Source organism: Capra hircus, chromosome 7, assembly GCF_001704415.2.
Source record: "Capra hircus breed San Clemente chromosome 7, ASM170441v1, whole genome shotgun sequence".
NCBI lineage: Eukaryota > Metazoa > Chordata > Mammalia > Artiodactyla > Bovidae > Capra > Capra hircus.
Window position 1 is genome coordinate 93,338,761 of NC_030814.1, and position 25,956 is coordinate 93,364,716.

Sequence of the window (25,956 nt, forward strand, 5' to 3'; positions counted from 1 at the left end):
ACATCAAAAAATATCCCTGACTCCAAATATATTTTAATTGTCAAGGGGGGAAAAAAATGGGGTAGGGGCTCTTCCATTTCAACTGACAAACTAGTACATTCCAAGGAAGCAACTTATGCCTTTAACTAACTAATCATCATGTGACTCAAAATTTGATAGTGTTCACAGGGTTTCACTAAATGACCAAGTTAGACATGAAATGTTAAGTATTAGGAAGAGACTAGGGCACATTCACTTTTTAGAAGCTTACTTCAGGGAACAGAAGTAGATTCAAAAATCTCCTTTAAAGGTAAAATTCTCTAAAACAAGAGCAGTTCCTAAAAACACTGAGGCTTCCCTCTCCTCAACCCTAGACTTTCCTCTGAGGTGTCAGGTCAGGGGATGTGGTGTTCAGATCAGTAAAGGCACCTTAAACTCTTTCATCAGCCCCAGAGCCTAATCTGGGAGGGAGACAAAGGAAAAGCAGAACTGACCGTAGTAGGGTTAAGGGTATCCATCTTGCAATTCAAAGAACTGCAAGCAAAACGTTAAGTCTGAGGCCATAAAAACGCAGTATATTTAAATTATATATGAATGCCTCACTGCACGAAAACACCAAAAAGTGAAGTTCAAAGTTCATTCTACATGTCAAAGCTTTATTCGTTAGCTACTGCTTTTCTTCTTAAACAGGCCTAGGAGAGCTATGTAGTCATGCGACGAGGCCCTCCATATTTTTCTGCATCTGACAATGCCCCTGCCTCAAGAAGCCCTGTAAACACCAGGTGACAGCCCACAGGCCTCTGGGTGATAGACGGTGGCAGTGAGGTGGTCCCAAGATCAGGAATTTCTGTCACTAACTGATAGTGTGACCTTGAGCAAGACCATCTCTCTGGCTTGCCTCCTCTTATCCAAAGGCTTAACTGAGTATCTCAGCTCACAAGTACTTGTGAGGATAAAATGCAAAGCACAATAGCTTTAGAAAGAAGTATTCACTTGATAAAAATCCAAAATACTGCCTTAATCAAAACATTAGTTAGTCGCTCAGTAGTGTCTGACTTCTTGTGACCCTCCAGGCTCCTCTGTCCATGGAATTCTTTAGGCAAGAATACTGGAGTGGGTTGCCACTTTCTTCTCCAGGAATCTTCCCGACCCAGGGATCGAACCCATGTCTCCTGCACTGCAGGCGGATTCTTTACCGTCTGAGTCACCAGGGAAGCCCAATTAAAATGAATCACAAATAAATAAGGATATGAGCCTCATTCCACTTGAACTACTCAATGTCCAATCATCCCAAAAATTAAGATAACTAACTTCCCCAGAAATCCCCAGTCAAGAGGCACACTGTACTTCTCACCTGCAGGTCCCAGGTTGCCCATTCCAATGCCTTTATTCAAATGGTTGGCATCAATAGGCTGCCCTCCTGGTCCTAACCCCATGCCAATACCACCAAGTCCATCTGAAAGGAAATGAGAAAGTCAGAGTATTGATTCTACTTCCATAGGAAGCCCTGACCCTAAAAGTTAAAAAGACCCTTTGTTTACTGTGCAGTAGCTGTCACACTTGCCCCACCACCCATCTGCTCCACCAAGTCCAGGGCCTAATCCATGATGCAACATTGACGCATTTGGGAGCTCTCCTTTAAAGGCATAAGCTCTCCTAAAACAAAAGGGACTGAATGTGTGATCCATATAAAACGAGCGCAACTAAAAATCAGTTCCCACGAAAACTACAGAGAAGATCTGTGAACAACAACCCACACAGTGACAAGTTGTGAGCCCCTACTTGTTTCCCTGAATAGTGTAATGAGAAGTGTTTAATCAGAAAAGGCAACTGGAGACCTCACAAAGCAAGCAGCACAAATACGCTCAACCCTCATCTCTCAACCTGGTGACCCAAAGGACTTTTCTCCGGAAAAACAACGTGATAAACCAGCCAATTAACACACTGGACTTGGGCTATTCTGACTCTGCTGCAGGTGGTTTGAGTAATGAAGCTAGTGTATCCAAGGAACCCGAAAGCTTCCTAAGCCAAGGATCGTACCCTACCCACAGAATACAGGCTAATCTCAAAACAGCCAACAAGGCCTGAGAGTATACTTGCAATGCTCTGGGTGATCATGGTTGGAGGCTAAGACCAGGTGAGATTTTTAAAAATAGGAACAAAGTCCACTTAAAAAAAACACTGACAAAACAAAACAAAAAACAACAGTTCTCCAATTTTTAATCTGATAAAAACCGTTCTGAAACTGCACATAAACAGCAGCAAGAGCTCACCAAGGTTACTTACTCCCCAAAGCACTGAAGTCAACCCTGAGATTTTCTGGGGAAACCAAAAGCCACAGATAATGGGCTCCCTGGAGCCCAGGGTGCCAGTCTGGCTGCCAAGCAGCCCTCACCCCCTGCTCTAGGCACAAAATCAACAAGAGCCAGCACCCTATTCCTGGTAATTACCATAAGAGACCACACAGATTATGACAAGGAAATGGGGTCCATCTCTAAATGCTAACTTTCAACAGATAACCCATCTTATATTCGTGAAACATGGACTTCCCCTCAAAAATCTGTCTCTACTATGCTTCTGCAAACAAGAATTAGTATGCTAGTCTAGGCTCCCATTCAATTCAACCTCTGATGGCTAAGCGTTAGGCATAAGCCACTGCTCTAGACAGGAGGCGGCCCTGGCCGGCCCTCCAAACACCTCGACCCCACAGCCTCACATGAGGAAAAGTCCTCTCTCAAGAGACACCAGCTAGTCTTGCCCTCTCCCTACCCCCAGTCTGCCTTCCACAGGTCAGCCCTGCATGCCCTGCTGACACACGGCCCCTCGCTACCACAGTCCCTCCCCTCCACTGCTCCCGTGCTCAGGCTCCCTGCCCTTCTGTGGGCCTGCCCGGGAAGACTTCACTATTACCCGCTCTTCCTACCTATGCCTTCCCTGCCCCAGGATGGACTTTCACCTGGATGTCACAAATAACCCTATATAAAAATTCTGACTGTTATACTTCACACACCATAAACTTCACCCTTTCTCCAGGCCCTGGCAATCACAATCCACCTGACTTATGAACTCGCCTATTCTAGACATTTCCAATAGACAGAATCAAAGTTCATCCATACTGTAGCACGTTACCAGTACTTCTTTTTTACGGCTAATAGTCCACTGTCTAGATTTACCATGTTTTATTCACCCATTCATCAGCTGAAACCATGCAGCCGTGAATATCTGTGTACAGGTTTCTGTGTGGGTATCAGGTTTCAGCTCTCTTGTAGTGTATACCTAAGAGTGGGACTGCTGGGCCATATGGTAATAACCAATCTCTTCTGAACCCAAGTGCAAGCTGGCTTTCATTTTTTTGCAGTTTGTTTTTTCCCAGCTACACCTTCTGTGTCCTGGGCAGCCTGCCTCACTGCAATGTAATCCTAACAACCCTTCCTGCGTTGTCTCTCTGCTCATTTTTCACCCCGAAAAAATTTATAAGGAAAACAATCTTTTTGAATGTTTTGCTCAAGAACAGTCTAGATAACTGAAGACTGACAGCCCAACTTCAAAGGTAATTGTAATTTTCTGGTTATAAAACATTAAATTCAAAATTGTAGCCATAAATAATTGAGACACTTACGGGGAAGTTGTTGTGGACGCTCAGGAGGGAAAAAATCTCCCTTTGGTAAGGCCCTCTCATCCTGAAAGAGAAAGTGAATAAATCTCAGTATTCCCTGCAGCACTGCCAACAACAGCAAAAGCTGGAAGCAACTCCTATTAACAGAGGACAGATCAGAGACATGATGATACACCCATGGCACAGAAGAACATGCCAACTATACATAAAATAATATGGGGAAAAAAAAAAAAGAATATGGGAGAGTTGCGACCTTTCATGTAAAGGGGGAAAGATAAAAAATAAACATTCACATCACTGTGGGGGAAGAATGGGACCTGGACACAAAGTAAGAGAAAGACTCTCACACTCAAACTTTTCATGTGTTCTGACTTTTGAATCATGTGAAAGTGAAAGTCGCTCAGTTGTGACCAACTCTTGGTGACCCTATGGACTGTCCATGGAATTCTCTAGACCAGAATATTGGAGTGGGTAGCCTTTCCCTTCTCCAGGGGATCTTCCCAAGCCAGGGATGCAACCCAGGTCTCCCGCATTGCAGGCGGATTCTTTACCAGCTGAGCCACAAGGGAAGCCCAAGAACACTGGAGTGGGTAGTCTATCCACTCTCCAGTAGATCTTCCCAACCCAGGAATTGAACCAGGGTCTCCTGCATTGCAGGTGGATTCTTTACCAACTGAGCTATCAGGTGAATCATGTGAAGCAATTATCTATTCAAAAAGCTAAACTGAACGCTTAAAAGGAACAAAACAAATCCTTAATAGTTTCTTCTATTTTCTTCCTGATCTTCAGTCCTAACTAGATGACCCTCAGCACATTCCAGTCATGCCTGTATTAATCATTAATACTGTTATCTTTGGCATCTTTGGCACAGCCACAGCTGTTTATACCAAAATGCTCCAAAAGAACTTTAAAGGCTTTCTGAATCAGACTTCATTATGTTTACAACAGATAGGATGCTAAGCAAACATACTTCCAATACTCTGAAAATTGGAAACCTATATATATAACCATTCTCTGAAACCAACCACTTGCTCAAGCAGGATACTCAAGTGACTACTGATCATGCAAAGGAAAAAATATCTGAAGAGTTGTATGAGCAGAAAGTTATTTGTTATTTGTCATAAATTTGCTCAACATACTGCAGACTTTGACTCAGACTGATCCATAAATAGAGCACAATGGCTATGTGCATGTACACTCTTAAATAATCCCATGTTTTTGCTAACCTTATTTGAGTATATTAAAGAGAAAGAGATCCTTGGAATTCCCTGGTAGTCCAACAGTTAAGAATCCATCTGCCAATGCAGGGGACACGGATTCAATCCCTGGTCCAGGAAGAACATATGCCACGGAGCAACTCAGCCCATGAACCACAACTACTGAAGTCCATGTGCCCTAGAGCCTGTGCTACACTATAAGAGAAGCCACTGCAATGAGAAGGCCTGTGCACTGCAGCCAGAGAGTAGCCCTCACTCCCAGCAACTAGAGACAGTCAGTGTGCAGCAACAAAGATCCAGCACAGCCAATAAATAAATAAAAGACCCTATTAACTTACCATTTTCACGTGCATTGGTCTGTCAAACAGCAGCTGGCCATTGAACATAGCTGATATTACAATTAAGGCTATTTCTTGCAATTCTAAAAACATGCATAGCAGCAAAGAAATACCCAAAAGAAAAATACTCCAACTGCGGCCACCAGTCCCTCTAGGTAGTGAATTTATGAGTAATTTTGATTCCTGCTTATACTTTCAAGTATTTGTTCCTACAGTGAGCATAAAAGCAACAATAAACAAGGCTCAAGGGGGATAAAACGAAACCTCTGCTTACTCCTTAGGTGTGGATCTTCAGTTATAAAACCTTATACTTCTCACTAAACCATTCTCCTCTTAAAAAGCACTCACATTAGGGACTCCCTTCATGGTCCAACGGTTCAACTTCATGCTTCCCATGCAAAGGAAGCAGATTCGATCCCTGCTCGGCAAACTAAGATTCCATGTGCTACATCAACTCCCCCTTCCCCCACCACCACCCCGCAAAAAAAAAGAACAGTGCTGACATCAGTTTTCCTAGTGTGTCCAATACGCGCGGTGTTCTAGCATGTTTTGAAGTACCATGTTTCCTGGGTAATATACTCAGTGACAATCTTACCAGAGTTTAAGATCAGTGTTCATGTGTGGTATTCTCTCTGTGGTCACTCTAGAGTGAGCAGCCTAGAGTCAGAGAGGTGCTTCTTCCAGAATATCAATCCACTGGAGAAGACAGGCCCTGTAAGGGTTTACCTCTCCCTTCAAATCAGACCTTCTAAAAAGAAAACCCTGGAGAAGACTACTCATTGACACGTGCCCATTTTCGAACCATCGCTTCTATCTACACAGTATTGGACTCCCGTAGTAATATCCACAGTAATGTATTCTCTCTAGTCACGTGTGCATACACACTCACTTGTGTCTAACTCTTTTGCGATGCCAAGGACTGTAGCCCATCAGGCTCCCCTGTCCATTGGATTTTCCAGGCAAGAATACTGGACTGGGTTGCTATTGCCTCCTCCAGGGGGCCTTCCTGACCCAAGAATCATACCCGTATCTCTTGCATCTCCTGCACTGGCAGGTGATGCACTAGCACCACCTGAGGATCCTCCAGTAACACAGGAAATGCTAATACACAACATTACCACTTCCCCACACAAACCTGCATTACTACTACAACACTTAAACCAAACTAAATTCACTAGGTCGAATTCCAAAAGAAGGATACATATAGCTTGCACGGCTTCAATGGACTGTTCGAAAGTAACAGTGCCTATTCCACGACTTTTTCCATCTTTATCCTCAAGAATGTCTGCTCGGACCACCACACCAGCCATACTAAAAACTTCCTTCAGTTTCTTCCAGCCAACTTTATAATCCAGCTAATCAAGAGAAGAGAGGGGAAAATCTCACTGTAAACACTTTTACTACATTTGTGACATGCTTTGGGTAGAAAACAAGCATTAGAAAATGTTATAAAAATAATGTCATAAGCCTTTTAACTACTATTTACTGAATAGTAAAGTCTTTTCTCTGAAGCAACGATTTAAGTCACTTCACTCCTTTCAAATTAATGCTTCTTTTGTGAATACTAAAAAACTTCGTTCCCCATTTAAGGTTTACCATCATCCTCCCCAATCCACTTTTATTCTTAAAAAAAAAAAAAAAATTTCCCTTTGCAAATGAGGTTTATTACCATACACCGAGACATAACAAGAAGGGAACATCAATATACAACCTCTGTTCATATTCTTTACCCCGCACGTACTCTTACAAACACCAGCAAAACTCCCCTCAGTAAACATGCCCCAACAGGACCATGAGTCAAGCCTGTGTGACTTTATGACTACTGTGGTCATTAGGGGACAAAGCCCATAACCCTCCTTTAGCTTTTTTTCCCCCTTCAAATGTCAGAGCTACTGTTTTAACTCATTGACAAGACCATCTAAAGTAGTAAGCTAAACTTTATGAAACAATGTGTCCATTTACTTACATTTGCTACAAATACTGTGCTTCCGAGTCTTCCAGCCTGTAATGCATGGATAATCTCATTTGGGATGTTAGGATTATTTAGGATACTGGGTGGGATATTAATCATTCCTGGGCCACCTGGTCCCATACCCATCCCACCAGTCGTAGCCATCACCTTTTGCATTGCTCTCCTGGCATGTTCACCATCAGGATCCTAAAACAAGCACAAAAGGGTTACATTTAACTGACCTAATGACAATTAAAACCATGCTCCCACAGTTAAGTGATGTTCCTCAAATTTCAGAGATTGAGAGGCTGTTTAGAAACCATTTCTCAAAATCTGTAACAAGAAATTCAAATGAACTAAAACCAAACTGCCAGGCCAGGAACAATTCCAGCCAAAAGAATGAGGAAGAAAGGAAGGGTATAGAATTTAGCTCTCAATTTGAACTAAGAAAAAAACAAAAGTACAGGGGCAGATGAAATGATTAGCTAGAACTTCCAGGTTGAAATAAGATCTTCAAGGGCTTGGTATAGTTGAATTCTCACTAATTCAATGGGGTTTTATAATTTGTACAAACCCCATTGGTGATTTCCCAAAATTTTGAAAACACAGCTCTAAATCACGAAGGCTGCTTCATCCTTCCAGAATTCAACTCATGTGTAATGTGTGGAAAGGCTTGTGAATCTCTGGGGTTGATTCTTAAACTCTGCCATTTTGTGTGCCACCTGCACATGAGAGAGCACTCAAGTCCTACCACACTTCCTCTCTGGGCGCTGTGCACTTACTGACCTTCCTTCAAGAGTAGGAGGTAAACATAAGCCAAGGAAGGACTGAATTAACCAAAAACCTCCCACTTTCGTTCAGGGACAGAAGACACCTGATTTGGATTAGCTACGAAAAAGGACTCAAATTCATTTAACAAAAAAAAAGATGAGGATTCAGACTGAGTAAAATTGCAGATGTAGAATACCTTAAAAACAAACACACACACAGTAGAAAACCATGAGCTCAGTGTGAGTGGCCAAACCAAGGCAGGCTGGCCTAAGACAAACCACAGGTATCAGAAGGCAGCAGGCAGTGGCTCAAGATGTGTTCAGCCACTATCCCAAAGTTCTTACGGGAAAGACTGCTGAAGCCTGCGACTGACCCTCCTCTTTAACAACAACAGGACGTTCTGCTCCGTAAAATGTCACCAAGGACTATGTCTGTCTTTTCCTATCTCCAAACAGGGACAACTTGACAACTAAAGACGGTATCCACAGTGTTTCATGAGCTTACTTCTTTGACTTTCAGTGGTCTTCCACTCAGACTATGCTTGTTTAGAACTTCCGCAGCTTTTTTCATGCTCTCTTCCATCTTGAATTCAACAACACTATGAAGAGTCAAAAGGAAATGAGTGAAACCAGTCCTACAGCTGAGAAGCTTCAATTGCCAATAAGTAATGAGACAATACTTACGCACATCCCTTTGGAAGAAGCCACAGACCAGTCAGAAGAGCAAGGGAGGAAAAAAGAAAAAAAAGTAAATTTCAGTGACAGTTATAAATTAAAAGTATGATTTTTGTAACAGTTTTTAAATTAACCCTTCTAAGGGGAAGCTGACAGAGTGTCTTGCCTGGCCTTCCTCATTAAGAGCTCCGCTCCTAGTGTCTCCTCTCTTCACATTACCAGCTTTTGCACTAGTGCTGCTGAAGTTATAATGAGCAGACCTAAATTCAGGTTCTCCAAGAAATCACACAAACTTTAGATCTGCTTCCCTCGGTACTCAATCAATTCCTTGTCATACTCCTCCTTAAATCCATCCCTTCCATAAATTAAGCTCATCCTTTTGATTATTCTAAGCCATTCTATTGCACGACAGAAAATAGTTAATTTTCTCTTTAAACGAGGCCAATTTTAAACGTTCACGTTTTAGTATTTGTTTTACAAATTTACTGGCACAAAGGCAACTTTTCAGAATCTTTGGTTCACACAACTTTCAAATTCAGCAAACAACCAAAAGTAACATTTTCTAGACAAGAACACACGTTTTACATTAATATACCACCGCTAAAATTCCATGCATAATTCACACACAGCCAATTCCTCTGTTAACAAAGAGACAATGCTGCTCTTGGTCCCCAGTTATCCAAATTGGGCATCCAAAAAGAATACCAAGAAGCTCGTTGGCCAGCCATTTGGAAAAGCGGGACTCCAGTTGGCAAATCCCCTCCCACCCCACTCGGATGTTTGGCAAACCAAACATAGCTACTGTAACATGAGCACTCACTGCCTTCCTGATTTCATTCGATTCCACGCCACCATACAGTTACATTTTTCATGTAGTAAATCCACAGAAGAAATTCTCTCAGACACTTACCCTTGACTTTCCTTCAGCGTCCATTAAGAGCTCCACGTATGTTACCTCACCAACTACAAATCAGTTTCCAGACGACACATAAACCAAGGGAGAAAAGCCAAGAAAACAATGGGAATTTAGAACAATCATCAGCAACCTTGTATGGAGCCTCTGCCTTATAAGAAAGCCCAGAAACACTCCATGTTCTCTAAACCGCCACACTAGGCATTACAGGTGTGCAGTAAAAGTAGGTGAAACTTGTTAACAATATGTCCTTGATTTTCCTCCCACCTCAAACAAGCTATTTCCCTGTCTGAAATGCTCCTTCATGACTACAGGCAATCCAAATCTACAGGAAAGAAGTCTGCATGATTCACTTTCGGGAAGAAGGAAGGAAAACAGTTTTACACATACACTGACTGCTGAAAGCAGGTTAACAGCACACTAAATGCAATGCCACTGAATGAGCTCAACTGTTCACTAAGAAGATGTGTACATGTATATGTTCAAAAGACGCACACACAGCGTGGCTGGCTACAGGAGTGTGCAACCTGTCCAATCGCATCGAGCTCTGCTGAGGGCCATGCACTTAGGTAACATTCTGCTGCTGTCTTGAAATGCTCAGTCGTTTTAAAGTAAGGAGCCCGGTGCTTTCATGTTGCACTGGGCCCCACAAATTCTGTGGCTGATTTCTGCACACAGCACTAGGCTTCATAACTATCACAAGCAGGATGTATAACTTATCCATCACAAAACCAGAGCAGCATCTGGATTCTTTTCAGTGAATTAAACCAGGCTTTATTCTTAGTGCTCTCTCAACCTTCTCACTACAGGACACAGATAAATGCAAACTTAGAGCTCAAGAGCTACAAAGACTCACTCAGGAGGCTAGTCGACACAAAGGGGAAAAAAACAAACATTTCCAAAGAACCCACAGATTTTCCTCCAGGTTTGGATTGCCAATTCATGACCACCACAACCAGATGTTAGAACCCACCAAGACAACCACCAAAATGGCTGCTGAACTTGAAGATGGCACAAACACACCAAAAAAGCCCTGAAATTTTAGCGTTAACTTGGAGATTAAGCAGACTCTCCAAAGTCAAGAAAGGCCTTTTGTTCCAAGAAATATTTTTTTCATTTTCAGGATTATTCTTTATGATGATAAAGCCTCCTCTCACTCAGTTTTCAATTTGGTTTAGCAGTACAAAAATAAATCTCTTAATGGCCCCAAGTCTTGCCTAGCCTATTCCTTTATTCAAAGGGTATTAAAATTATAAGGATTTTAAAATTAATATACCACAAAAAGACTGAAGTGCAAAGTAAGATTAATTTTTTTAAATTTGAAGAGCATACTTATTAGTAATACATTTGCATGGCAGTGGACAGGAAGAAGGTCAAGTATTCAAAGTTTAAATCTACAGCCTCACCTTCCTTGTCCTTTCCTGAAATATTACAGACTACACCAGCACTTTGCACAAAACAAGAAGGAAAACTGGTGCAAAGAAAAGAGATTAGGATTATTTCTAAAGAAAAAATTAGGAGGCACTGGTTTAGTTTAACTTTTAGAGTATCCACAACTGAAAAATGATCACAGCCAAGGAATAAATAGTCATACAAATTGGCTTTCTGTCATCCTTACAAAAGTAAAGCAAGTCCAAAAATGCTGTGGTCATTCTTGAGGCCATGTTAAAAGCCATTTATTTCAACAGCAGCAGCCATTTGAGGACCAACAGCCCTTGACTCCACGTTGATGAAAATACCAAGTTGTATCAAGACAGTAAAGAGACCCCATCCCAAGTTAACCTCCTAGAGCTGAGACTACTACCTAATAACCTTAAAAATAAATTTAAAAATCACAGTATCTAACTCTGATAGCTGTAACCATGTTGTCAGAATTCAAATATTGTTGCATTTTTAGAAGTTTCTAGTTTGTGCCTATAAAGACACTGATTTATCAAAAAGTTGTCACTACAACCCAGAAACCAAGCAAGTCTAAACCAAACCTTTTTCCATGATCATAACCATTTTAACCAAAAGCCAGGTTTAGAAATTAGGACTTTGTCTACTTAACATTCTAGACACAGCACAAATCCAACGTCAATCCTCTCCACCAATAACTCTGCTTAAAGGGTTCTCTCTTCCCCAAAAGGTACAGTTGCTTATTAAAAATTATATTTAAAAGACCTCCACCCTCAGTTTAGCTATAGGTTAGGCAAGTCTTGCGGTTCTACCATGAGTAGCGCTGTTTCTGAGTATCGTCAGTAATAACCATGTTCCTCATAAATTCATAATTTTCTGATCTCTATCCTGAGAGACCACATCAATTCAGAGGTATAAGCAAACCGCTGTTACAGAATCTGCAAGTTGCCAATTCATACTTCTCTACAGGAAGATGGTAACAAAACCTTTAAAAAAGTCACCTCTCCTTTCCTTCTACATTATTAAAGCAAAGGCCTGTTAAGTACAGTCAGCGTAACTATCAACAATTTGAAGGCAAAATGTGTCAACTATTCATAGTCTAGTCACATTCACTGAAATGAAGTTTAAAAGAACAAATCAACCCAAGCACAGAAGTTAAGGCTGTGACGCAAAGTTAACAAACTGGCAGTTTCAAGCCTCACAGACACAGAATCTGCAGGTATTAATGGAAAATACTATTGCTCCTCTTGTTCCTGATCATGGATGGAATCCATGGAATCCCAAGAGTAGACTACTAAAACAAATTCTACTGCAGCTTTAAACATCAAAGCTTCTGAATGAAAAAACAAAGTCTTTGAAAGATTGAATACCAAATGTTATTACCTACCTTTATTTTAAAATGCTCCAAGAACTCACTGTTAACCAACATTTAGGTGGATTATTAAAAATATTACCTCAATAATAAAATATGATGAGGATAAGAAAATGAGCAACTCCCAAAGAACTCAGGTAGTCCCTTGGAGCTACTCTGCCCTAATACTCCTGCACATCTTTGTATCAAAGTACAGGGGCTAAAGCTTCACTGAAGAGAACTCATATGTGAAAGGCCTAAAGGGGGTGGGGAAGGAGCTCAAAAGCATGTTATCAAACATTTTCACTCAGTCAACGCTCAGAGAGCCATGGAAAAAATGCCTATTTTAACTTGGAAAGCGTGTTTCTTTGATATATTGCTAACTTGACACATAGCAAAAAGCATTATTCGATACAATGAATATTCGATTCATGGACAAGTTAGAAAAAATGATTAAGCACATTCTTGCTGCTAATTCCACACAGCAGAACACTGTCTCTCTAATTTGACCAAAACCCAACAAATAAGACAGGCAGGCTGCACTGTTAAGGTTCAAGTACCCACACATATGAACACTGCAGCAGCAACAGACCTTTCCAAAACGAAGGCTGAATATCCAACAGAGGAAATCATAAAGGAGCCGAAGAGACTTGGTAGGGATTTTTACTTAAACTGAAAATAAAGTTCTGCTCTGCAGACTCACAATGTAGATTATCACTGAGAGCCAACAGACTCACTATTGGACTATACTTGCCCTCTGGGCCTCAGTTTTCTGTCAGCTGGAATTTGAAATTTACGTAAAGTGACGCATTCAATAAAAACAGACGGATTAAGTGCTTAAGAAATCCTTGCTTACACAAGTTAAACTGACTGCTTCTACCCTTGAGATTGACTGAGAGTAAGCTGTACCGCTGGCCTTCTGTCTTCCTCACACTGCGCTCCAGCTCAGTCCCTCCAGGGTGCAGCTGCCCCACCTCCAGGCTGCTGGAGAACGGCTCAACTATGAGCTTTCCTCAGGCACTCAGGACTTCTCTAAAACGGTGCACAACACTCTTCAAGTTCACAATTCCCCAAATCAGTCAATCACCCTTTGCTCACAGAAGTCTTAATTTTTCGCCCAGACCTTACGGTCAAACACTCTTGAGACGTTCATGTCTACCAATATTTGTCAAGTGATGAAAACCAGGCAGTTGTGAGACTGTTCAGTCACTTTCAAACCTGGTCTGGCAGGTTCCAATTCAAATTTCCTCTTACACTGGGTCTCAGTTTTCGTTTCAATCCACTCTTCAGTCAGTGTTCATGAAGTCATCTGTTCCATGTAATATCTCCATTAAAAATAAGCATGATCACAAGGACAAAGGAAAACATGAAGCAGCCAAACAGGCTGGGTAGGGACTTTTACTTAATTTGAAAATAAAGTTCTGCTCCTAGACACACAATGTAGATCTTCTCGAGCCAACAAAAAACCTCCTCTGCACCTTCAGGACATGTAGAGGAGGAAGAGGGAAGCTCAAGGAAAAGGTGAGTTCAGTTCTGTGGGCTGTTTAATCCACCTCCCTGAATGGTATATGATGGGAGAGGGGGCAGCGGAAGCAGCCTGGCACAGAACAAAACAAAGCTCTCAATTACCTCTTTTCTTTAAAACCAGCAATGCTGACTGCATGACACTGCCACCAAACAAGCTTTGTGATCCCATCCAGGGGAAAAGGCACCAGTGGCCTGTTCACATAAGGCACGCATTATTAACAGGCACTCCGAGAATGCTGTTAAAAGCTAACAAACAGAGAAGATATACCTGGTGTCCGAGAAGCAGAAATTAGGGAGGGGTACATGATGCGTGATCATCCTTAGAAAAAAGCTCCTGTCTTGCCATCTCAAAGCTGCTACCTGAGTTCTGAGATGCAGCTATTAGAGCTAGTGCTGCAATGACAGAGCTTTTTTCACATCTCTAAGCCGAGGACAGCTAATTCTAGCCATCCCTCTAGTTTTCTGAAAACAACAGGGGTATGATTTCATCAGGAACAGACCTTAAAATATAGACTGATAAAGAGTGGTTGGATCACAACAGCCCACTACTGTGGTTTGCCCACTTCAGAGACCGTCCTGAGAATAATACTTTTAGACTGTAAGAGCCTCTATCCCCAACCTTTTTCTCCCCTGTGCAATAACAAGTCTTCTAAAACCTTAAAACATTGTGACAGATTTTAAGAAAATATTTCAGATTTCAAATAATCATTGAAACATTTTTGGTATACCAAGACATGAATTAAAATAGTTTTAAAAACCTCACAATGAAAATAAGAACATTTGTACTTATATAAAGTTTCTTTTGACTTCACATACTGGATATAAGATTTACCATGAAAAGATTACCTTTCTCTTACGAATCCCTTTATCCACAATCCAATACTGCTAAAACTTAATTAAACAGAAAGGTAATTAATTTAACCTGTACAGGGGAGCGCTAAACAAGAACATTTTAAGGTTTATTAAAAATAACTGATTTACTGCACACCTGTAATTCTAAATTACACCACCAAAAATACACTGAAAGGGCTGAGCCAGGGCATTCATAGCAGTATGCCAGGAGAATATGAGAACCAGTTTGGAAGTATCCGAATAAACCACCAGGCTGGCTCCACACTTAATACAGTGCAAAATAGGAAGTTGAGGTGAACTGCTTCTACATCCAGAAACGTCATGGCTGCTGCTGCTGCTGCTACCAGCTTTAAGGCTCCCAAAACTGAATTACTGAATGGTAAAGCAGTAAAAATGTCACCTACTTTATCCATCATGTCCCAAAACTGGTTCACACACTCCTATAAATGGAAAATAATTTGGCCTGCAATCTCTTACAAAGTTCTAACAATTGCATTTTCAAAGCCACATTCCTGGTTCTTGGAACTACTATACCTTATTATCAATGGAAGTATCCATTCAGCGGTTCAACCAAATCGCGAGAACACAAATTTGGAGGTTATTCCAAAAACTAATTCGAGTGAGACCCAACTGTGCTGTACAGAAATTCTAAGCTTTATTGAAGCAGCAGTCCCAAAAACCAAGAACACTGCATCTGGGATGCCTCGTGACACGCCCTTCAGACAGAAACTTCACTCGTGCCCTAGGAGCACTGGCAGGAATGATTTGGCTGATCAAGGCAGGAAAACAAACCTCACACCAGAACGTTTTTCCATCCATGTTACCTGGAGAAATACTACATGGGAGCAGCCTACATGACTGTACAGAGAGGTTCACGGTGCCTAATGCTTCTGGCATGTTGTGGTTGAATTAAATGATGGGACCATGATGGCAGTGGGCCGTTCATAATTTCAAAACCCAATGCTGGGAGCACCAGTACACATACCAAAATGTCCTATCCAAGTGGCATCTGTCTGTCACTGAAATGTTAATCATTTGACAAATCAAGCTCAAATCTCTTTACATTATGAATGCTCCAGAAAAACCAGTACCTTTCAGTCCTTCAAAAAGACTCCAGTTAAGAATTATTTGATTCTAGGTTTCCCATGGGGGTAAGGGTGAGGGGAGACCTCCAGGCCTTTAGACAAATGGTTCTCTATCAAGTTTCATCTAAACCGGGGCTGAGCAATCTCTTTAGCCCTGTGTGCCACCAGCAGGGCCCAGAATCAGGAAAAGACAACAAAAGCAGCAGAACAGGAGTGTGACAAGGAGGGGGACACACATGGTGTGCGCAGGAGGCAGAAGCAGAGGACCAAGGGGGCAGCCAACCGCCCAGGGTCTCCTGGTGGCAGCAGAGCTTCAGTTGCTTCCTCTGCCCTCAACCAGACTCTGGACACCAGGGTTGGGACTGGTGGGTGCCTGAAGGCACCAAATTACACAGCGGATGCTTTATTTTGAGCTACCCAACTGCCAGTCGAGTCTGTGTTTTCCTCCCCAGGCATGGTTTTATAATTTAGCATCTGAGCAGCACATGTTCCAGCCATCAAATTTTGATCCAGGAAGACATCCGCAAAATTTAGACAAACTACCACCTTCCCGCCAGAATTTTAAAACAAAAAAGGAAAATAAAAAAATTTCTCCCACCTAATAGGAAGAATTCAAAAAATTTCCTTAATTCTATAACAAAGAGGCCCCCCTCAAGTTTAATCGAAGCCCTGTTAACCGTACTAAGCCAGTGAAATCATTCGTAGGCCAAGGGACCATACAAATGCCCCCATGTGACACACAAGTGCATGACCACAAAAAAAAGAAAACAGGTAGGGTGGATGAGAGGGGCTTAACTCTCAAGCCTGGAGAGGACACATGCTCTACTCAGAGCAGCTTCCACTGACAAAAAATAACCAAGGAATTAGCCACAGAGGAGACGACACACCAACCTTCTGACCCTACTCAACCACCAGTACCATTACCTTTTTCTTTAACCAGGTCTTTAAGTGACTGCCATTTCACATCAAAAGGTATGTTTGTAATGAAGGCTCTGTATCTTTTAGTTGGATTGGCATATGGCTCAAAGCGATTGCCTCCTCTTTTTATGTTTTTCTCCTTCCTCTTCTCATTCTGAGCAGGTCGTTCTCCTTCACTGAATTCAAAAGAGGAGAAAAAAACATTCACAAGTTAGCACAACCCAAAAGACAATATTTGATTTTCCAGGCAAACTATCCTGGCAAATCTGCCTAATTATCTCAGGCAAAGTTACATATAACATAAGAATATTGATTGATTTGAGTCACTCAAACTAAAGTGGTCCACAGAGCAGAAAACTGCAGTAGTACACTCCTGAAAATCCACCTATCAAAAAAACCATCTCCAAGACAAACGTGCTTTCCTAGGCCTTCACACACTCCCGTGGGGCTCTAACATAGGCTGGGGGGAGAGGCCATCTCCCTACCTGAGGTCCTTTAATTCCAAGACAGAAACAGGAAAACGGAAGGGAAGATTTATAAGACTTCATGGAACCCAAAAGAGGTTGTACACATAGGCCCAACAAACTTTAGCCCTACAAATAAGTAACTTTCATTGTGGGGGAAAAAAAATTTTTTTAAGTGGGAACATAAAATAGTGCAGTTACTACACAACAGTTTGGCAATTACTCAAAGTTAAAACATAATCACCAGAGGACCAAGCAATTCCACTCCTAGGCAGTGTTATTCACAGTAGCAAAAGGTGCAAACAACCCAAGCATACACCAAAAGATGAAGGGAACAAACAAAATGCAGTAGATCCAGGCAATGGAATATTACTCAGTCATTTAAAAAAAAAAAAGGAATGAAGTGCTGATACATGTTACAAAAGAGATGAACTTTGAAAACATTATGCTAAGCGAAATAAGTCAGGCATAAAGAAAAAAAGACGAAGTTACCCAGGACTGGGAAGAGGTGGGAATGGTGAGTTACTGTTTAATTGCTACAGAGTTTGTTTGGGATGATAAAAAAAAGTTCTGGAAATGGTGAGTGAATAGGTACAACACTGTACCTAATGCCATTAAATTGTACACGTAATCATTTTAAGATGGCGGAATTTACATACATCTTACCACAATTTTTTTTTTAAGGGAAAAAAACCTTACTCTACTCAACTCCATTACTTTGAGGCTAAGGAAACTGAAGTCGAGCAACTCTGGTAGGTAAAAAGCAGGCTAACAATTCTTTGGCAAAGAAGGGTGGATTTTTTTTTTTTTGGCGTGGACTTTCCGGCAATACTCTCTACCTTTGTGTGTTAGGTGCTTCCAGAGTAGCATTTCTAAACCCTACAGGTACAAATGTGGCTTAGCGTAAGCAGGAAAAAACGTTCACAAGAAATGCAGGCCCCCAAAGGACAGAACCAGACAGGCTGGAAGCCCAGGCCAAAGCCCAGGAACAGGCCAGAGTGTGTGCACAGCCAGGGCAAGGCTAGGCCGGCTGAACAAGACTGCTCCCTCAGCCCCCGTGATCAAAGGCGGACACGAGTGAGAGCTGACAAGAAACAACTGGGGAGCCAGCAACCAAAGAAGTCCTCTTGTGCATCAAGTCCAGCACTGTCTGCTTCCCAAGCCCTCTGCTTTTCTACCAGTGAGATGTGAAAGACTCCCACCAACTACAGATTCCAGCAGAGACTTTATGATCCACAACAAAAAGGCAAAGAAAACAAATAATCAAGACTAAGGTATTGATGATTTACAAGACCACCTTTTTTAAAGTAAGGGTTGATCTTTATTCTAGGATATGTCTTTCCTGCAGTGGGGAATGGCAGCTGGAGGACTTTCTTTCAGTGTACCTGGAAAAATTAAAGTTAGCAACTTATTTTAGTCCCCAAGGCATTTTTTTAAAAACTGGTCCCTCACAGCCAAATACAAGTGTGTCAAGTATTAAGGAAAGCAACTTCCTCCATGATCTGATTGATACCAATGTCAACATGCACTCAACAGACCTCCTTCACAGGGGTTGGCAGATGGCGGAAAGGGATAGGGTCACACAATCCCTGGATTCCTAGAATTCTTTACTCTGTCTACCCAGGCTCATGACAGACTCTCCTTAGGCTGACTGCACACCACAAAAAACAGTCCGCCTGTCTACTCCATAGGAAAGCCCAGCACCAGGGCTGCCAAACAGCATGAGGCCATGCATCTTACCCTCAGCAGATGAGAAGGACAAGTGTTACAATTAATAAAACGGAGATCAATTTTCATTTCATGGGCCTAACTACAGAGGGTCTACAGGTAGAAATACATCGTAACAGAATTGGCTTCTTCTGAAGCCCAAATATTCTATCAGCAACATAAAAAACATTATTCTGACACAGGGTCCATGACACAGTTACAGTTCCAGCCTGTGTTTTAACAGACTGCTCAACTCACCTTATAAATTACAAAATGTATAAATAACTCATTACAAGACAAAGGTAACAAAGTGTCAAGGCCAAATTCTGCCATGCAGCATTACTGCTAAGAATAAACTGCCCAATCTAACCACAGAAGATGGGGATGATGCTGTGAAAGTGCTGCACTCAATAGGCCAGCAAATTTGGAAAACTCAGCAGTGGCCACAGGACTGGAAAAGGTCAGTTTTCACTCCAATCCCCAAAGAAAGGCAATGCCAAAGAATGCTCAAACTACCGCACAATTGCACTCATCTCACACGCTAGTAAAGTAATGCTCAAATTTCTCCAAGCCAGGCTTCAGCAATACGTGAACCGTGAACTTCCTGATGTTCAAGCTGGTTTTAGAAAAGGCAGAGGAACCAGAGATCAAATTGCCATCATCCGCTGGATCATGCATGGAAAAAGCAAGAGAGTTCCAGAAAAACATTCATTTCTGCTTTATTGACTATGCCAAAGCCTTTGACTGTGTGGATCACAATAAACTGTGGAAAATTCTAAAAGAGATGGGAATACCAGACCATCTGACCTGTCTCTTGAGAAATCTGTATGCAGGTCAGGAAGCAACAGTTAGAACTGGACATGGAACAACAGACTGGTTCCAAATAGGAAAAGGAGCACGTCAAGGCTGTATACTGTCACCCTGCTTATTTAACTTCTATGCAGAGTCCATCATGAGAAACGCTGGACTGGAAGAAACACAAGCTGGAATCAAGATTGCCGGGAGAAATCTCAATAACCTCAGATATACAGATGACACCACCCTTATGGTAGAAAGTGAAGAGGAACTAAAAAGCCTCTTGATGAAAGTGAAAGAGGAGAGTGAAAAAGTTGGCTTAAAGCTCAACATTCAGAAAATGAAGATCATGGCATCCGGTCCCATCACTTCATGGGAAATAGATGTGGAAACAGTGTCTGACTTTATTTTGGGGGGCTCCAAAATCACTGCAGATGGTGATTGCAGCCATGAAATTAAAAGACGCTTACTCCTTGGAAGAAAAGTTATGACCAACCTAGATAGCATATTCAAAAGCAGAGACATTACTTTGCCGACTAAGGTCCGTCTAGTTAAGGCTATGGTTTTTCCAGTAGTCATGTATGGATGTGAGAGTTGGACTGTGAAGAAGGCTGAGCGCCGAAGAATTGATGCTTTTGAACTGTGGTGTTGGAGAAGACTCTTGAGAGTCCCTTGGACTGCAAGGAGATCCAACCAGTCCATTCTGAAGGAGATCAGCCCTGGGATTTCTTTGGAAGGAATGATGCTAAAGCTGAAACTCCAGTACTTTGGCCACCTCATCCGAAGAGTTGACTCATTGGAAGAGACTCTGATGCTGGGAGGAATTGGGGGCAGGAGAAGGGGACGAGAGAGGATGAGATGGCTGGATGGCATCACCGACTCGACGGACCTGAGTCTGAGTGAACTCCAGGAGTTGGTGATGGACAGGGAGGCCTGGCATGCTGCAATTCATGGGGTCGCAAAGAGTTGGACACAACTGAGCGACTGAACTGAACTGAATCCACACCACAGAGCTCACCATCCAGAAGGCAGCTCATGTGGGTTATGCTCAAGGTATGCCCACAGCACCAGCATATCCAAATCCTTCTCCAGCTAATCATTTCCTCTCTCTGAGAAGTTTCCTCCTAAGTAAAACAGGTAAGAACTATCTCATCACTTGCAGTTTCTTAAAAAACTGACCTTTTCATAAATATAATAATCACTATCAACTCTATTCTTTACAGAGAACCATCCTCAAAAAAACCTCACGACACATTTTTAAGTACAGATGATATGATAACTGAAAACAAAATCCCATCTTTAAAAAATGTTCAATTTAATTTTCTCATTTATCGTCTAGACAGAATTAGGGGAATATTCTTCTAGCCCTAAAATACATGTAACACAACTGAAAAAACCTTTTAGAAGTACATTTTTTCAGGTAGATTATCATTTAGCTACACTGATGAAAAACTGTTTTATCCTAAATACCCCAAATTTAGGATATTATAAATTCAAAATGTTAAAACACACCTACCATGTTATCCACAACTAGATACTTACCCAGAAAAAAATGAATATATCCATGCAAAAACTTATACCTGAATGCTCATAGCAACATTATTTATTCCAGTTTCCCAAAAACTGGAAATCTAAATGTCTACCTACTAACAGGCAGAGATCAAGCTTCCCTGGTGGCTCACTAGATAAAAAATCTGCCGGCAAAGTAGGAGATCCGGGTCAAACCTGGGTTGGGAGGATCCCCTTTTAAGGAGTTGCGACCTACTCCAGTATTCTTGTCTGGGAAATCCCATGGACAGACGAGCCTGCAGGCTGTACAGTCCATGGGTCACAAGAGTTGGACACGACTTAGCAACTAAACTACCATCCACTAACAGGTGAATGAATCAACAAACTAGTATATTCATACAATGAAATACAATTCAACGGTAAGTAATGAATTACACACAACATGGATGAACCCCACTCAAAGAAACCAGACAGAAGAAGCATACATATAGTACGACTTCACCATGTAAAACTGTGTGTGAGAAAATGTAATCCGGCAAACTAATTTACAGCAGGTTCTCCCAGCCTCAACAGTATGAACATTTTAGGCCAGAAAATTCTTTTGTTGTTTGAGCCTGCCCTATGTGCTTCAGGGTCCCTGATCTCTCCCCAAGGGAGGCCAGAAGCAGCCCCATTCCTCAGATCTGAAGATGAAGGTAAGGAAAAAAAAAAAAAATCCCCAAGACACTTTCAAATGTCCTCTGAAGGGAAAGAAATCTCCCAATGAGAAGCACTGATAAATACTTATGTGGAGAATACACTAACAGTTGCCTGGAGGTGGGGGAAAGGAGGACTCAGGATTACAAAGGGGCAGCAAAAACTTCTACAGGTTATAACTATTATTTTCATTCAGTGATGATATCAAATCGCACACTTCCAACCTGTACAGTTTGTCGTGCCAATTATACATTTCTTAAAGTTCCTGCTGCTTTCTCAAATTCCAAATCTTAATCCAACATAACATGACTTGTAACTCCTACATAAAGTTAACAAATTTGCAATCTTTCAAAGAAACTGAAGCTACCTAAACCAGCTAAATAAATGCCTTACCAACAGTGTCCTTGCTAACTTGCTTCCAATTGTCAATAAACACCCCACCTGATTCTGGCACCCAACTATCTATCTGAAGTTCTAAATAGACCCAGTATGTTAAAAACTTTTCCTGACAATCTATAACCTAATTACTAATACATTGATAAAGATAAGTTCAAAATACCTTAAGCTTCTGAGTCAGTCAAGTAAGATTAATTATGATTAATACGGTTTTGGAACTGTTTTACTGACTGTACTCTGAAGACTGATAACTTACCATGTCATTGCTCCATCGTACTAGAATTATACTTTACATAAAGATCACAACTAAAAAACTAAAATACTGAGTGCCTAATCCACAAAGAGCCACTACATTCACTATGTAAAACAGTAAATCCCTACCCCTCTTACGCTTCCACAGCATTCCTATGTATAATGCTCTCATAACTCCTGGAGTTTTTCAATCATGAGTGTAGTTTGAAACAGCAACTAGAATATCTTCAATCCTGACCACATCTCTTGAGAGAAAAGACCCCCCTCAACCTCCATATTCCCTTCAGAACTATCCCTTATGTAGAATGATCCTTCACAAAAATCCTTTCAATCCTGAACTCCACTAATGTACTGAACATGTAGAGCGCACTACTCTAGCTCCAGGTCTACCACTTAACTACCCACGTGAGTCCAGTTCTTTACCTCTATGGTTCTTTACCAGCAAAACCCGCATAACCTGTATCCATGAAGCTCACAGGGGTGTTGTGAGAATCAACAATCAGCCTAACAAAAAGCAGCTTGGTAAATGTTCAGCGCAGTTATCTAAGAGGATAGTACCAGAGGTGACTAAGAGGTAGTCTGAACCCCAATGTCACCAGCTCTTTGTCAGGCCTCAGTTCCTTCATCTGCGAAAGGTGGTTACTACCCACACTCACAAGTTTAAAGAAGCTGGCACACTAACTGTGACAATGATGTATTTTTGTATCAAAAACTTTCTGGAAAATGATTCACTCTTTGCATTCTACCACCACACATAATGATTAGACTTTAAGCCCACTGGGGCCGTGGCTAAGGAAACCTAAACACTGTACTTGCTGTTTAGCGCCGTGTTTGACTCTGTGTAGTCTCTGACTCTTTGTGACCCCAAGGACTGTAGCCCACGAGTCTCCTCTGTCCAGGGGATTTCCCAGGCAAGAATACTGGAGTGGGTTGCTGTTTCCTTCCCTAGAGGATCTTCTCGACCCAGAGATCGAACTCCTGTTTCCTGTATTGCAGGCAGATTCTTTAACCACTGAGCCACCAGGGAAGCCTCCACTGTACTCATCACAGACTACCAAAACAGTAATTCAAACTTCACCTCACTGCAAAACACAGTAATGGAGAGTCTACCTGAGAAATTCCAAATGAAACAAGCAACCTAATCTTTGCAGACTAGTATCCCCCAGCCTAGCCTTGAATAAAATCAAAAAAGCAAAGAGCTAGCAGCATGCATTCCAACAATCCAAAGCCCCATTCTAATCCTGAGCTCACCATCAAATGTGTCTCAAGATTATCATCAAGCATACAAGCACTTCTTAAAGTACAGCAAACACTCAAGTCACCGCAAAGCACAAAGAATCGGGTTTAAAATTTTAAAAAGAAAAAACCCACTTCAAATGTCTCTTTACTGAGAGGTTTGCTGTGGAAACAGCAAAAGCCTTAGTCAAGATGGCCTCCCCCAGATTCTTAGGGTCAATTTCTTTAACCTGAATTTTCTCGATTAAAAAAAAAATATTTTCTTGACTGTAAAATAGTGTTAACACTAACCTTGCATCCCCAGAAATTTACACTAAATACAAATTTTTATTTTTAAAATAGCCCATCTCTCACCTTCAGATTCGGCCACAGGTTAATCTAGGAGTGAAGTAGGTTAAGTCACTGATTTTAAATGTATGGTGTAACCTCTATTTTTAAACAATAAAATTAAAAAACAAACCAAAACCCCTAAGCCTATGTGTCCCTCTAAAATGAACATTTTTACCCCCAATACACTCTAACTCTGAATCTTGACCGTCCTTAGATGGAATGCATTTCTCATCAATGTAAGAAAAAAAACAGCCAGCTTACAGCTGGCAGAGAAAAGGAACTGCAAAACAGGTTGTGCTTTCCACGGTCCTCATGAAGCTTGCTGTCTCAGTGCCTTTTCAGCTTTCAGCACACTCCACTCCTGGTGGATACAACGGTGAGAAGAACCTAGTCTCACTCATTTCCCATCCCGCAAAAGTGGCTCAGCTGATAAACCACTTGCAATGCGGGAAACCTGGGTTCCATTCCTGGGTTGGAAAGATCCCCTGGAGAAGGGAAAGGCTCCCCACTCCAGTATTCTGGCCTAGAGAATTCCATGGACTGTATGGGGTCGCAAAGAGTCAGACACCACTGAGCGACTTTCACAAAATCACAAAAAAAGCTCTCAAGATAAAAATCTGAACTCCCTAGTCTGGAATTCACTGCCCACCAGCTCGCCCCCAGTGCTCCAGCAGTTTCAGTTCTTTACAAAGAAAGTGAAAGGAAAATGAAGTTCCTTATAAATATATATCAAACATGTCAAAATCTTTGAACACTCCTCTGCTTCCCTCCAATGATCACCTTTCATTATCCTCCTCCTCCTAGGGGAACACCTGGTCGCCCCCAGCAGCTTAGGGTTGGGGGAGGGGAGACCCTTCAAGCTCCCCACCCCTGGTAATGCCTTTTACTTATATCACTTTACTACAAAAATATCCATTGGCCCCTCCCTATCAGCAGGGAAACTGTTTTCTAAAGAGCTCTGCTTTAAAAGCTCCCCGATGCAAAACCCACACACACAAAAACACCCAAAATACAAACTTTTCCAATGGCCCTACAAAATAGATCTAAGTGTTCCTAACTGCCTAAAACATTCTCTATTTAAACAGTCTCAGACTGAGGTTCTTCCAACAAAGACTCTTAATTTCTGAAACCTTCAGATTTTTTCTGAAGGCCATGTTTTATGTTTGTCAAATGAATCAGTCACAAAATGACTATTTGGAAATGGACTGTGGAAAATGGGAAATTTGGAAAATGTACCCCAGATGCTATAATCTGTAACTAATAACTTCTCACCTAGCACGATTCTAGCAGCACTCCATCCTGTGATAACCGCTTTGAAAGGGGGAAAAAAAAAAAAGACATAAATGTATATCTTAAAGGCCTCAAACATGGTCCTCAAAAATCCTACCAGGCTCGCTTAAACAAGTTATTTTTAAAAAGTCTAAATGAACACGTCCCTTTTCAGAGTTTTCAATAACAAAAGAGTTGGGATTACTTCTAGGATGCCTTTCTCTCGATTTCCAAGGTATTTCGCTCCTCCCCACCTCAGGAGAGAGTTTAACAATATAGCTAGTATTCAGTGAGTGTTCATTAGCAAACTAACTACATTCACTTTTAATCCCCATGAACTCTAATTATACACATTGAAAATTGGTGGGAAGGCAAATCCATAGGAGACAGAACGCATAGCACAGGTATCCAGGAGAGGTGAATGGTTAACTGAACTGTTTAATGACCACAGTTTCTATTTAGGGTGAGGAAAAAGTTTTCAGCGTGGATACTGGTGATGTTGCACAAAACCGCGAATGCACTCGATACCACAGAATCATCCACCTAAAAATGGCTGAAACTGTAAATTTCACCAGATTAAAAAAAAAAATGTATGTGGGAAATCAAAAGTGTGCCCAAGCCTTCCCCTCACCTCCCCCTACAGTTGGCGGGCGAAGGCAAAACGTCTTTCCGCACTTCTCAGGCGAATGTAATCAGAATGAGTGGGGTTCAC

The 25,956-nt window shown here is 41.6% G+C and overlaps 1 protein-coding gene across 11 annotated transcripts in view; it reads right to left on the minus strand.

Moving 5' to 3' along the window:
- The window catches only part of HNRNPM (heterogeneous nuclear ribonucleoprotein M), a 39,921-nt gene that overhangs the window by 12,776 nt on the left and 1,189 nt on the right, over positions 1–25,956 (minus strand). For 6 of the 11 annotated variants that reach the window (XM_018050962.1, XM_018050961.1, XM_018050963.1 and 3 more), the window contains exons 2-10: positions 16,597–16,766; positions 9,457–9,509; positions 8,556–8,563; positions 8,377–8,470; positions 7,117–7,308; positions 6,352–6,505; positions 5,151–5,200; positions 3,599–3,659; positions 1,334–1,435 (exon numbers count right to left, since the gene is read on the minus strand). In XM_018050962.1, coding sequence (XP_017906451.1) covers positions 1,334–1,435; positions 3,599–3,659; positions 5,151–5,200; positions 6,352–6,505; positions 7,117–7,308; positions 8,377–8,470; positions 8,556–8,563; positions 9,457–9,509; positions 16,597–16,766 — 884 coding nt within the window. The remainder of the gene's footprint in view (positions 1–1,333; positions 1,436–3,598; positions 3,660–5,150; positions 5,201–6,351; positions 6,506–7,116; positions 7,309–8,376; positions 8,471–8,555; positions 8,564–9,456; positions 9,510–16,596; positions 16,767–25,956) is intronic. The other 5 variants (XM_018050968.1, XM_018050969.1, XM_018050964.1 and 2 more) reach the window with 2 other exon arrangements.